We start from the raw sequence: 14,348 nt of genomic DNA on the forward strand, positions 1-14,348 counted from the left end.
TTGCCAAGACCCTGAAACTGAGCTGCAGCACGGTGGCCAAGACCCTACAGCGGTTTAACAGGACAGATTCCACTCAGAACAGGCCTCACCATGGTCAACCAAGGAGGTTGAGTGCATGTGCTCAGCGTCATATCCAGAGGTTGTCTTTGGGAAATAGACATATGAGTGCTGCCAGCATTGCTGCAGAGGTTGAAAGGGGGGGGGGGCAGCCTGTCAGTGCTCAGACCATACGCCGCACACTGCTTAAAATCGGTCTGCATGGCTGTCATCCCAGAAGGAAGCCTCTTCTAAAGATGATGCACAAGAAAGCTATACAAGTACCTGTAATAAATAAATACAAATAAAATAATGTGACAGTATGCACCACATCTTGGCACATAATGGAAGACTTACCTGTCAAACGATACGCTACAGTGATGTACTGTAAGTGCACCTGCTGGTCACGGGTGCTTCCATTGAACCCAGTCTTCCTTCACGTTTCACTCCGTTTGGCAGCTTGGATATCCGGGCTGCCATGGCGCCACACCCGCGCATGCACAGGGGAGTCACATTATCGTGGCACAGAGAGGTCCTGTAAATATAAGCTTAGTTATGCATATGCAGCATTACCACTGAAAGGCAGGGAGAAGCATTTTTGACAGAATAGACCAACAGGGTCTCCCTTACTCATAAAAACCTACCTGTCAGCGTTTTTAACATTTTTTAGTTCAATTCCAATTAAACACCCCTTCTCATCTCCAAAATGTTATACTTCCTTTTCCTTCTGCTCCCATAAGCATTAGGAGCCAAAGGAAATACCCAGTACTTCTGGGTAAGGAGAGCATGTGACATTGGTGGGTGGACCAACCAGTGTTAATTACATGGGAGTCCATAGCCCTATGTGTACTAAGAATCAGGCAACTTGTAGCTAACATGGGGCTTAATTTTTACTCCTGGGGGATAAATAGAGTAGCCTTTAAGAGAATATGTGAGAATAGGAGTTAAATCATCTGTTTCACATGATTCTTGCCATATAAATTTATAGTTAGACTTTTCTGGAAAAAATAATTACACGTGAGGAACTATTCTTCAAATAGCAACTTGATACAAATGTTATATTCAGTTGTGTTACTACATTCTTGGCATGATCCAAGCCAGTCACATACTGTACTTATGAGTTTGTTATTGTATATTACTAAACTGCTGCAATTAATAGCTTGCATTTAACTTGACATTGCTGAACGAAACAGATTTGGTTCATGTCATTTGGCAGAAATATATTTGGCTTTCCAACACTTCATTTAATTATAATTTATCAAGTTTTAGTCACTTATTGTATGAAATTGTGTTGCTTTTTGCAGGTGATTCATATGACTTGCTAAAGAAATACAAATCTTTAGTGATGAGTTCTTTTTGGCATTCTGACTTCATAGCTGTGCTGTAATTGCTTTAACCCTTTCACGCCTAAGCCTATTTCTGACATTTGGTGTTTACAAGTTAAAATCTGTATTTTTTGCTAGAAAATTACTTAGTACCGAAGTGGGGGAAGTGACGATCAGAGCGGTGTTCCTACGTTCCACCCACTCGTCTGCAGGGAAGTGACGTAATGAGCGTAGTTCCGTCGTGTGCACTTCGTCACCTGACGTCCTACATGCATTGGGTACAGTGACTTTGCTGGTATCCAAGTCTGTTTGTGATTGCCATCCTACCCCAGTGGCCACTGGGTGGGTGGACACATTACTCTTGGACGTTTTTTGATTTTTGTTTTTTGCTTTTAATAAGTGGTTTTAATAAAATTGGTATTTTATCACACCATGGAAGCTTTTTTTATATTTTGATGCACGAGGGTAATTCCACATCCTGACCCACTTGAATACAACTGAGACACCTATGAAAACGCAGCGGGGTGCAGCGAAGCCCACTGAAAGCACTACAGGCCTGATACCCCTGCAGGGGTTCCGACAGCCGGTGAGTAGGCAATTGGAGGGGGGAGCACAGAAGTCACCCATCAACTTTGGTCACACGAAAGTCACTGTTGGGAACATCCTGATTTGTTGCCGTGAAAAGTGTTGCCGTGAAAAGTGCATGGACCATTATACTGCATTGTGCCTCAGTCGCTGCAATATATGAACTGTGGAAACACTGATACATGCATATATGTGGTGGAAGTAGCTTCTCTCCCTTGGAATTAACAAACATCACTAAGTACTTGTTCCCTGCAATATATTATTATGTTTTCAGTTCATTTGTGATATTGGTGGATATGGCCATTAATTTAGAGACCGGGTATTAATTCATAGTATATCCATACAAGTTTGTCGCTTATATGTCACACATATCATCCTCTTTACAGTCTATATGCATTTAAAGTTAGGACATATATATATATATATATATATATATATATATATATATATATATATATATATATATACGTTTTCTATCCATCTACAATGGTATTAGTACTCCCTCCCATATATTACTGAGGGGTTAAGAATCTTGACGTATGAGATAAATAAAAAACGTTATGCTAATGTTTCCTGTATATGCTTAGCTGACAGGTTTTCAGGTAGCGCCGTTTTGTCCCTATTTTTGTTATAATATATACGTGTGGTTTCTTTTCAGATTTTCCTTCCAGTGTCATCACGCTTTGAGCAACAAACTATGCACATCCTTGTGGGTGCTGCCTTTTTTTCAGTTGGTGGAATGTGGTCCATAAAGTGACGACCAGTCAGGCTTTCCTGGTTGACAACACCAGCAGCACGACGTCCAGCTCTGTTTGCAGCCATTGGTGTTTGGTGGTCCAGAAAGATACATTCTGCAACTTTCCAAACAAAGTCAGCATGAACCACAGGCTTGTCACTCTTTTTTTAGTAGAATGAAGGCATTCCATAGGCATTGTTCAAGAAGATGCCTGAAAATCTTCTTATAATATTTTTTTTGTTGTTTTCTCATGGCTGGATAAAATGTCATTGCCTGGTCGGCTCTGTCAACACCTCCCATGGTGTTGTTGTAGTCTATCACCACTTGTGGTTTCACAATGTCTTTCCCACATTTTGTGTGTACCATGACAGCGGAGGTGTTATGGATTGTACTCATTAGGCACACATCTTTTTTGTCACGCCATCGCAGTGCCATCATTTTGCCTTTCTGCCAGGTAACCATTTATCCCGTCTTGAGCTTCCTTTTGCCAAAGGTTGGCAGCATGTCTTGCCGGTTAGCCCTAATGGTTCCATAGGCATCCGTTTTGTTCTGGAGTAGGAACTCATAGAGTTTAGGAGATGTGTAAAAATTGTCTGTGGTTACACAATAGCCCTGATTCAGAAATGGCTCAATCAATGAAAGAACTGAAGAGGTTACCATTCCATAATGACTGTATTTTTGGTTGAATTTGGTTTCCTTACCGGTATATAGGACAGAATTCCAAATATAACCAGTGCTCAATTCACATAACATGAAAGATTTTACGCCAAATCGCGCCCTCTTTGACGCTATATATTGTATCCAGCTAAGCCTTCCCTTGTAGGCCATTAGACTTTCGTCTATGCTGATGTCTCTATCTGGCACATAGCTCTGTTGGAAATTTTTCATAATCATCTGATATACCTCCCAAATCTTCTTGCATTTGGGGGTTTGGATGAGTAGTTTCGTCAAATGCTTCTTTATTTTCAAAGTGCAAATATTTCATTATCAGGGAAAATTTGTACTCTGACATGACCGTGCCAAAGAATAGAGTGGCTAGTTATTTATTGGTTGTCCAATATCACTTCTGCAGGGGTTTCCCCACCACTCCCTGAAGAATTATTAGGCCCAGAAATTTCCAGATGTCCTCTTTGGTCACTGGTTCCCACTTTCTGCTCCTTGAAAACCTCCAGGTGTAGCATCTTGTTGCTCTTGGTACCGATTTGTCTCCGTATTTTTTCAATAACCTCATTTGGTCGAAAACAGTTGGAGGTGTGCCAAGGGGTTGTCATCTTCAACATTCACTTTGATACCAAGTGCCCCAGTAAATGGGAATCTTGGGGGCGCTACGTGATCCGTACCACAGTCGATAGAGCACCAAGTCCGCACATCACTGATGTCAGTCGCAGGATCGTCGCAGAAATCACTTTCTGTATCTGATGATGAACTTCCCCACAAATCACTATTACTCAATTCTGCAAGTGATTCTGTATCGCTATTGCTATTTTCCAGCACATCATAAACAGTTTTTGAGGTAGAGGCATGCTTTTTTGCCATGGTCGTTCTGCAGTTTCCAGGCAGAAAGTACAGTAAAACTGCAGGCAAGGGCACTGGATAAAGCACTGGGGGGCAAACTGAGGTCAATTTATTAGATACAGTAATGTAATCCAATAAGATTACAATGTATGGTGTGTGTTGTGGTTTATACTTTTTGAATCTGCCGCCGGTTCCACCCCTCTGCATCTCGACGCTCACAGGGAAGGAAAGCTGGAACACACAGAGGATCGAGCGAAGGATCCGGCCGCCGTACACAGCGGGAGTACATCGCGGGATCCCGGGGACAAGGTAAGTCACCTCTTCCAGGATCCAGCAAAGTTTGGCTCGGGGTTACCGCTAATGGTACTGAAATCTCACCCCGAGCCACACTCGGGAATACCGCCAAGGATGTTAATGCTGTGCAGCCGTAGTTCAGGTACAATTCCCAGACAGCATAGCTAGGTCCTTGATTTGTACTGCAGTTGCAGTATACAGACCATCCGGAAAGTATTTACATTGCTTCACTTTTTCCACATTTTGTTATGTTACGGCCTTGATTGAGTCCACCTGTAGTAAATTCAGTTGATTGGACTTGATTTGGAAAGGCACACACCTGTCTATATAAGGTCCCACAGTTAGAGCACAAACCAAGCCATGAAGTCCAAAGAATTGTCTGTAGACCTCCAAGACAGGATTGTATTGAGGCACAGATCTGAGGAAGGGTACAGAAACATTTCTGCAGCATTGAAGTTCCCAATGAGCCCAGTGGCCTCCATGATCCGTAAATGGAAGAAGTTTGGGACCACCAGAACTCTTCCTAGTGTGGGCCACATGGCCAAACTGAGCAATCGCGGGAGAAGGGCCTTAGTCAGGGAGGTGACCAAGAACCCGATGATCACTCTGACAGAACTCCAGCATTTCTCTGTGGAGAGAGGAGAACCTTCCAGAAGAACAACCATCTGCAGCACTCCACCAATCAGGCCTGTAAGGTAGAGTTGCGAGACGGAAGCCACTCCTCAGTAAAAGGCACATGACAACCGGCCTGGAATTTGCCAAATGGCACCTGAAGGACTCCCAGACAATGAGAAACAAAATTCTCTGGTCCGATGAAGCAAAGATTGAACTCTTTAGCCTGAATGGCAAGCGTCATGTCTGAAGGAAACCAGGCACTGCTCCTGGCCAATACCAACCTGGCCAATACCATCCCTACAGTGAAACATGGTGGTGGCAGCATCATACTGTGGGGATGTTTTTCAGTGGGAGGAACTGTGAGATAGAGACATCCTTGATGAAAACCTGCTCTGGACTTCAGACTGAGGTGAAGGTTCATCTTCCAACAGGACAACGACCATAAGCACACAGCCAAAATAACAAAGGAGTGGCTACAGGACAACTAGCCTGATGGAGCTTGAGAGGTCTGCAAAAAAGGATGGGAGAAATTGCCCAAAAATAGGTGTGCCAAGCTTGTAGCATCATACTCAAAAAGACTAGAGGTTGTAATTGGTGCCAAAGGTGCTTCAAAAAAGTATTGGGCAAAGGCTGTCAATACTTATGTACATGTGGTTTTTTTAGTTTTTTTTTAAAATAAATTTACAAAGATTTCAAACAAACTTCCTTCACATTGTCATTATGGGGTATTGTTTGTAGAATTTTGATGAAAATAATTAATTTAATCCATTTTGGAATAAGCCTCTAAGCTAATAAAATGTGGAAAAAAAGTGGAGCGCTGTGAATACTTTCCGGTTGCACCGTAGTTTGGTCAAGAAAACAGGTCAAAACACACCCTCAAGCCTAGTACACATGGGCCGAATGTCAGCCGGCACCGACTGGTTTAATAGAATCCGGCCGACATTTGGCCTGTGTGTATGGCAGCCGGTCCAACAGAAGCTGACCATTCCGTCCGGCTTCTGTCAAATGCTCATGACCGAAAATGGTCTGCCGACTGTCTCCCAATGGCTGAGAGCACTGACCGGAGTGTTCTTGCGGCGCACAATAGCACAGCCAGGTAGATCGCTATTTTAACATCGAATTGTTGGTACAGAAGCTTCGACCTGAGTTGTATTTTTTTTTTTTCATTAGCCCAGCAGGTACTGGTGTGTACTAGGCTTTAGATTGTTGATTGGTCATTGAAGACGAAGCAGAATGATTATAAGGTTATCTCTCCTCGTTTACCTCTTGTCAGTATGATTACTGTAAACAAATGTACTGTAACATACAACTTCAGCTTTTGACAAATTGAAATCAATGAACAAGATGTTAAATAACTCAGTAGCACAAGTATTAAACTGGTATTACGGTTTAGCTCTTGCACACTAAATCCATTCATAATTTATGAGAAACATTTCCCCTATGTACATTGACTAGGGCTTAAAAGTGTTACTGATGGCTGCAGTGCTGAAGCCACCAAGGCTACATAATTGCTACTGCAGATTTCAATGGAGATAATTGTGATAACCCATGACAAGCACTAAAATGCCCATTATATACAGGCTTTGGTGATCACCATTAAAAGTCCTAAAGAGAATATGATTCTCCTAGCTTTTAATCTGGAAAAAGAGGTTGCTGCTTGAAGGTGACCAGATTTACAATATGGCCCGTAGTGTCCTCAGGTTTGCGCTGTGACTGAGTTGTTGCAGATGATGATGTCTTAAAATGAAATCTGCAACTTGCAAACAATTTATAATTACATCAGAGACTTGCCTTGTAGTTTCAAGCTATATAGCCTGACACTAATTGTGTTGTGACTGATACTAAAAACAGAGAATTGTGTGGAAATGTGGAAATTCTAGCTAGATGAAATGATCTGGGTTTTTTTTTATAGTGTAAATTATGAAAATATACAGAATTCAGTGACAAAATGCAACCAATCTTAATCATGTTTTAAAGGCCAACCTCAAAAGCCCAAGCAAAACAGCAAAATCATCTAGAAAATGTTGTGTAATGGAGCTAGAGTATTTTATTTTTTCCTAAAAATGCCACCCCATGATAATTATTTACTGACTCCATTTCTGTTGATGAATTGGCTCCTGCCAAGCTGGCTATACAAGAATTGCAACCACCCACCCCAAGTTATAACTAGCTTTTGAAGTAAGGTGCACATGGAAGGGCATTGCACAGCACAAACAAATACAAGATTTACCAGCTAGTCTACAAAAAAACAAAACAAAATTGCCTTATTTAACATTTTACATTAAAATGAAGCCCTCTGTTTTTAATGTAAATTGTTAGACAGTGCCATTTTGAGTTTTTTTGCAGGTTAGCTGGTAAGTGTGCTGTGAAATCTTTTGTTTGTGTGTGCTGTGCAATGCCCTTCCATGTGCACCTTGCTTCAAAAGCTAGTTATAAATTGGGATTCTTGTCATTTTTCCTTGCTTTGGCATGCAGACACATTGGAGGCCTTCAGCTGCCATTCTGCTTTTGCTGGGCCTCTAGTGTGTCCCTGCACCTTTAAGGAGGAATGGGCTCCTTCCATGTATACCTGTTCTTAATTTATTCATTGCTATATATGCTCCAACATAGAGACTCTCAAAATTAAGAGTTAGAACCACACTTTTCAGAGGAACCTTGGTGAGACAGTGTTGCTTCCACATTTATTTGTAAATTCATGCAACAAAAATGTCTGTTTTTAACTTAAATTATTAGATAGGGTGAGTTTTTTTTTTTTGCAGGATAGCTGCTAAGTGTGCTGGGAAATCTTTTTTTCGTCCTGCCAAGCTGCCTTGTTACAAAGTTATAGTATAGGCCAGCTTTTTTCAACCAAGGTGCTGTGGCACTTTAGGGGTGCCTTCGCAAAATGCCTTAAAATTGCCCCAGATTTCCCAAAAATTGACAACAAGCTGGCAGGTGGATCTTTTTTTGTTACACCAAGCCACGGGTTTTAGTTTTGCAGCATTACAACCTTGTACACCATGCTGGTCAGCTGCTGGCATCCCAGCAACCAATTACATTATAGGTTGATAAGGAGGGCTTTGGGTGCCTTGTTTGTGCCTTCCCTGCCCCTCCCCATCAACATTGGGGTTATATTAGCTGAATGAGGGAGAGACACTGAGGGAGAAGAGATATGCTGGAATACTAGTACATAGGTATATTGCTTTGTAAGAATAAATCACCTTTAATGTTTGGTGTACTACGATCATGGATGCCGCTACATAATGTGAAGCTACTAGTTTACATTTAGAAAGGGGTGCCTAAAGATTGTGCACAATTTTAAAGGGTGCCTTGACTGAGGTTGGGAAGGTTGAGAATTACTCGTATTGGCACTTGCACTGAAGGTGGAGGGGAGCAGGGTGGGAATATATTTTACAACATTATTATAAACAGTATATACATTTTGAACCACAATAATAAGGAGATCAGCTTCAATTTACTGTAGCCATATTTTTTAAAGAGATGACCTAGTTGCTGTGATTTATTGTACTTTGCATATCCTTAGTGCCCTTTGTATTGGGTTGTTGAATAAGCTCAATGTTCTCCACTGATATACTCTCAAGATTACATAGTTTTTTCGTATTAACAGTTCAGCTTGAATCTTGCAGAGATTTTAGGAGGTAGAGATATGCACACTCTAGCTTCAAATCTGTATATAAAATAGTACCTTTAACAAGCACTATGTGATTGAAAATATGTGGTCAACCTTACAAATTATTGGGTTCACATGTTTTCATTGAAGGGAACTGTTAATTCCTACAGCATACAAAGACATTTTAGACAATTGTACGCTTCCAGCCTTGTGTTTGCGAAAAGGTCTTGTTCTGTTCCAGCATGACTGTACCCCTGTTGAAAAAGGTAGCTGCATAAAGACATGGTTTGATAAGTTTGGTGTGGAGGAACTTGAGTGTCTGGCACAGAGCCCTGACCTCAACCTTACTGATCACCTTTGGCATGAATTGTAATGCCAACTGTAAGACAGGTCTTCTCATCCAACATCAGTGATAAAGAGAGGGGGTGTAGGTGCACCAGGTGGGGACCCCACACCATGTAGTAAACCTAGTATGTGCTATATAATAATGAATAAAGTACATAAAAAAATCCATGGTAATAAATAACATTCAAATAAAATATGAAAATAAAACATTCAAATAAAATATGAAAAATAAAAAAAGGCCAAACAAATGGCCACTCCCATTTGGTAATTAAAAGACAGGCTCATCTGGAAACATCAGCAGGTATCAATGTTCAGGACATGCCACTGATACAGGCTAAGGGGCCACCAATGTCCGGTGCCACAAGAAAGCAGGCACCAGGAAGCTATCTGTGTCTCTCCAAGATGGGGTTGGAGTGCGGCATGGGCTGCTAAGTGTGTGGGATGGTGTCACCGGGATACCAGGAAGCAAGCAACGCATTTCTGAGCATGCGTTGTGCCTGCAAGGGGCATGTATACTCTTTCATCAGGCTTTGGCTTTTTAATAAATTCACCTAGCAGTCTGCACTTAGAGGTGCTCTTCTTTTCTCTTTCTGTCACCCAACATCAGTACCTGACCTCACAAATGCTGTTTTGGCTGAACGATCACAAACTCCCACTGACATACTGTGAAATGTTGTGGAAAGCTTTTCCAGAAAAATGGAGGCTGTTAGAGCTGCAAAAGTGGAGAGAAAATCTTTATTAAAATATGTGATTTTGAAATGTCATGTCTAACAAGCTCATATTGGTACGATGGTCAGAAGTCCGCAAACATTTGGTTATATAGTGATTAACAAACAAACAACTAAAATGTAAAAACCAGCAAAATCCTTTTTAAGTATTTAATTAACAGCATAAAAATACCAACTAAACTTATGTAAGTTTACTTATAAATGAAAGAGCTGCGTACTTTTTCTCAATTACTTCATTTACTTTAATTTTTTTTAATGTTTAGTTCTGCTGTAACTTTCCTGACTATAAAATTGTGCTGGAAAATCACAATAAATTTACTTTATTTCTCGCCAGGATCCTTTTGCAAATCAACGATACAGAATGTGCCTTTATTCAATGAAATGCACATAGCCAAAGCATTAACTTCAATCACACGTTTAATGAGGATGACCAAGTGATAATTATATTTTATAGAAGCTATTTGCTGAAAATGAAAGTCAAGAATATTGGTCTGAAATAAGCCAGTTTATCAGACATAACCATTTATTCTCAGGAATGCAAAGGAGGCTGTCATATTCCTCTGGCTCTCCACGCCTAATGGTAGAAGCTTTCATTTTAGTTTGTGGTTTTTTAAAGGAGAACTCCTTTGACTGTGCAAATCCCAAGTGGATTAATTCCAGGTACACATGTACTGTAGATTCATTTTTTGACTGTGAGCCGTAGCAAGAACCAGCAGACTTAGTTTATTTCTACAAAAATCTTATTAGATTTAAAGGGAAAAAGAAAGCAAATACTATATATAAAGAACTTTTGCCAACATAGCTACATAAAAGATGCAACGGTCAGTATTGTGTAGTTTGAATAATATCAAACTGGTACAATTCCTTTTACATTTTCAACAAGTGTAAAGTAAAACTGTCTTCAGACTGTGCACGTTAAAGTATTTTCATATTCTGTACAAGTCCCAAATGACAAGAGGGCTTCCCTTACACCTCCTGCCCCGTATGCCCTAGAGTTGGAGACAGGGTGTAGCAGGGCGAGGAGTGGTGTGGGTGACTGCAGTGGGTCAAAAATTAGCAGATTAGAGGACAGCCTGGGACCTGCTGTGCTGCTGGAGACACTCAGACCAGGTCTGTGTAGGTCGGGCACAAGAACTTGCTGGGGCAGGTTCAAAAGCTTTAGTAAGGACTGGCAGGGTCACTACACTAACAACTAGGTAGTAGAGGTACCAATTCAGAAGCAGGAGCAAAGGATCCAGTCAGGAGGCAAGTCAGCTCAAACGCAGGTCAGGTCATGGGTCAAAGGATCCGAAGACCACTCAGCAACTCTCCTTAGTTGCACTGTGCTATAGATAGGTGCTTATAAATGCTTAGTCACGTTAATGAGCGTGCGCATTACCATGCAACTTAGCATGTGCACCAACACATGCAGATATGCGCACAGCTGTGATCCTGTGCAATGAGCTATGAACTGTAATATACATGCAGATATTCAGGCACAGTTATGCAGTTTTCATTCCTGACACACAAGCTCTCATTCACCTCTATAGCTACTGGTATTGTGGAAAAATTAGTCTACAGAACAAAGGCATTGAAATCTACGTTTTTTTCCTGATAGTTCCTATTGCAGCAGGGTCTTGGCAGCCTGCTAGCCCTCGAAACAAATAGCAGGGTTTTCTAAGCTGCTGGAAACCAATTGGCATTGACTTTAGATTCTTTGTTGTGATCTTTGAGAATGATTTATCCTATGTTTTTCTGCATAGTTGAGTCGCTTGGCCTTGTTTCCCACTTCAGGCAGATACTTGCCCATCATGCCATACTATCAGGGAGGTTCAAAGCTCCTTGTTTCTTATCTCTCATTGGCGTTTCCCTGAACATCCTGGGAAGGAAGCACACATGTAAGGTTGGCTACACTGGGGCTCCAATGATTACTACACTGGGACAGGGTAAATTCTCTGTAAGTGGAAATGAAGGGAAAAAATTACTACACAAGCAATGTAAGAGATGATGTATATATTTGATATATATCTTGTTTTACCAGGAGGGTGTAATAACATGTTAATACTTACTGTATTTTCTTATAACAGGCAATCTGGGCAGAGTAGACTACATCACAGAGTTTGAGTATGACCTGTTTATCAGACCTGATACATGTAATCCCCGCTTCCGTGTCTGGTTTAATTTTACGGTGGAGAATGTAAAGGAGTATCAGGTAAGACAGATATCTTTTATTTCAGTTTACATGAGTACTTTTGTGATCGCTTTGTTATAGTATTAATACTGTAGTACTGTGAAGAGGCAGTACATGGTGCTTCTTGTAGAAGGTTCTTGCAAACAAATGCCTGGTTTTGCTCTATAAAGTGAAATCCAAGCTTTGTCTACTGTTGGACTCCAGGCAAACAGATTAATACACTACTAAGCTCTACATTTATGGCTGTACCAGACAAAGGATTTGAAAATTCTTGCGGATATTTCTGTTGCACAGCACAACCAGGTCTTGTATATCCCAGTACCTCTTGACAAAATACACTACAATACAGCATGATTAAAGATTAGTGCCATTCTGTAACTGGACAAGGAAGCCTTCACTCTGGTCTCTTTTACTGTCAGCATGATCCTTGAAATAACTGTATCAGGAGCTGATTGGTTCCTAGTGCTGCACCTCTCTCACCTAGTGCTGCTATATAGGGGATAACAGAAGGTTATTAGCTGTTCAGGTAATTTTTGCAACTACAGGCAAAAATACATTAATCGATATGTAAATAAATCATAATTGGATTTTTTTATATTTGCCTAGACTTTAGTTAAAAAAAAACACAAACATTCTTTTATTGTTTTCAGGAAATTAAGCTTTCTAATTTTCGGCATCTATTCAAACAAATTCGAGTAAACCAGATATATGCATCCACAAAAAAATAAAGCTCAAACCGTTAAAGAAATGAAGATGTGTCCTTGGGGTGTGTATCTTTTGAGTTGCAACCAGGTGCTACACTTCCTGAGATCTCTCGGGGCAGCAGCAGTGTCGCCTCATTTGCTTGAACAGGTCACATTTGGCAGCACTACTGCCAGCCGAATGCAACAGGTGGATCATTTTTGCCCTGATGTGTGAACGCCCCCATCTTCTGCCTTTGCAATTTAATGGGGGGGGGGGCGTTTGCAGAGCAAAAGAAAATGCAGCTTAACCACGTGTTTTACTTCTCCCAACCACAATGCTTAACAAGCCCTTACACCTACACACTGTCATTGTAAGACAACAAAAAGAGGGTGCACCAACCTTGCACATTACCCAAGTGGTATTTATTGAACTCAAAAAGAAGGAAATATACTCACAAAGAAGTGAATAATAAAAGATGGCTGATCTGAAAGGCTCTCCGGCATGCTGTCTTGGACTTTGATATGCTTTTATTATTCACTTGTTTGTGAGTATATTTCCTTCTTTTTGATTTCAATAAATACTACTTTGGTAATGCACAAGGTTGGTGCGCTCTCTTTTTGTTGTCTTACAGTGTTCACATTGTTTGTCCCCTGACTCTTGGAGGGCAGTAAGGCCGGTGCATCTGCTGAGAGCCTTTGATATTCTAAGCTATTTCCATTGCCGTCGCACCACTTTTTGAGCGCAGGAGATTTTGCTTGACTGTACACTATGTAACACGTATGCCTTAACATGAAAAAGTTTATCAATTAATATATTTTGCTCCCTTACTTGTAAAATTGATGTTGGAGCATACCATTTTCAGTCCAGGCCAAAAACTTTTGAGTTAATACCTTCTAAGATTGACTCTCTATTGAGGAATGAATTACTGACCAAACCTTTGTCCGCTATTCATAAGGTCCTACAATGTTCATGAGAGCGTGAGATGTTCAAAGTGGCAAATAGATGTCCCAGGGCTCGATATGGAGGACTGGGAGGATTTGTGGGACCACCCACAACTTAAGTTAGTTTCTGCCAGAGATAGATTTATACAATTCAAGATACTACATAGGATTTACTTAGCTCCACAAAGGTTACATAAGATATACCCTTCTACCCCTGCACATTGTTGGCGATGTCTTTACGACTCTGTGGGCTATACTCATACAGTGTGTTCTGGCAGTGTCGTGCCATCCATTTTTTTCTGGTCACACAGGTAACACACTTTATTCTCACACTAACTACTGTCAGTGTTCTCTTAAATGAGGCTACGTGTTTGCTGGGGAACCATTGGCTCCCATTTGTGCGACCAGAACATTCTTCTGTTTTATGCTAAATCCATCGTATTAAAGTCCACCATTGCTCCCACATTAGACTATTGGAAGTCATTAATTTATAATTTGCTCCCACGCATATGAGTCTAGAGACTGCCCTTAAAAATTTACCAAGGTATGGGATTCATGGATACGTTATACTAATGTAGTGTGAGAAAATCTTATACACTGATAGTGTGTAATCCCAGTCCAATATTAAACAAATTTGGGAGGTCTGCACATTGGAAGGGGAGGGATTAGATGTGTTGTTTTATGTAAAGAATGGGTAGGATGGAAATAATATACAACCTACTGTATCCATGTAAGCAATCTATCAATTTTTATAACAATCTCTT

At 40.7% G+C, this 14,348-nt stretch overlaps 1 protein-coding gene across 3 annotated transcripts in view; it reads left to right on the top strand.

Annotated features, from left to right (window-relative positions):
• Positions 1–14,348, top strand: part of AGBL4 (AGBL carboxypeptidase 4) — a 3,151,866-nt gene that overhangs the window by 366,999 nt on the left and 2,770,519 nt on the right. For all 3 annotated transcript variants that reach the window (XM_073593575.1, XM_073593577.1, XM_073593576.1), the window contains one exon: positions 11,856–11,980. In XM_073593575.1, the coding sequence (XP_073449676.1) occupies positions 11,856–11,980 (125 nt within the window). The remainder of the gene's footprint in view (positions 1–11,855; positions 11,981–14,348) is intronic.

The sequence above is a fragment of the Aquarana catesbeiana genome, linkage group LG07 (assembly GCF_042186555.1).
Source record: "Aquarana catesbeiana isolate 2022-GZ linkage group LG07, ASM4218655v1, whole genome shotgun sequence".
Lineage (NCBI taxonomy): Eukaryota > Metazoa > Chordata > Amphibia > Anura > Ranidae > Aquarana > Aquarana catesbeiana.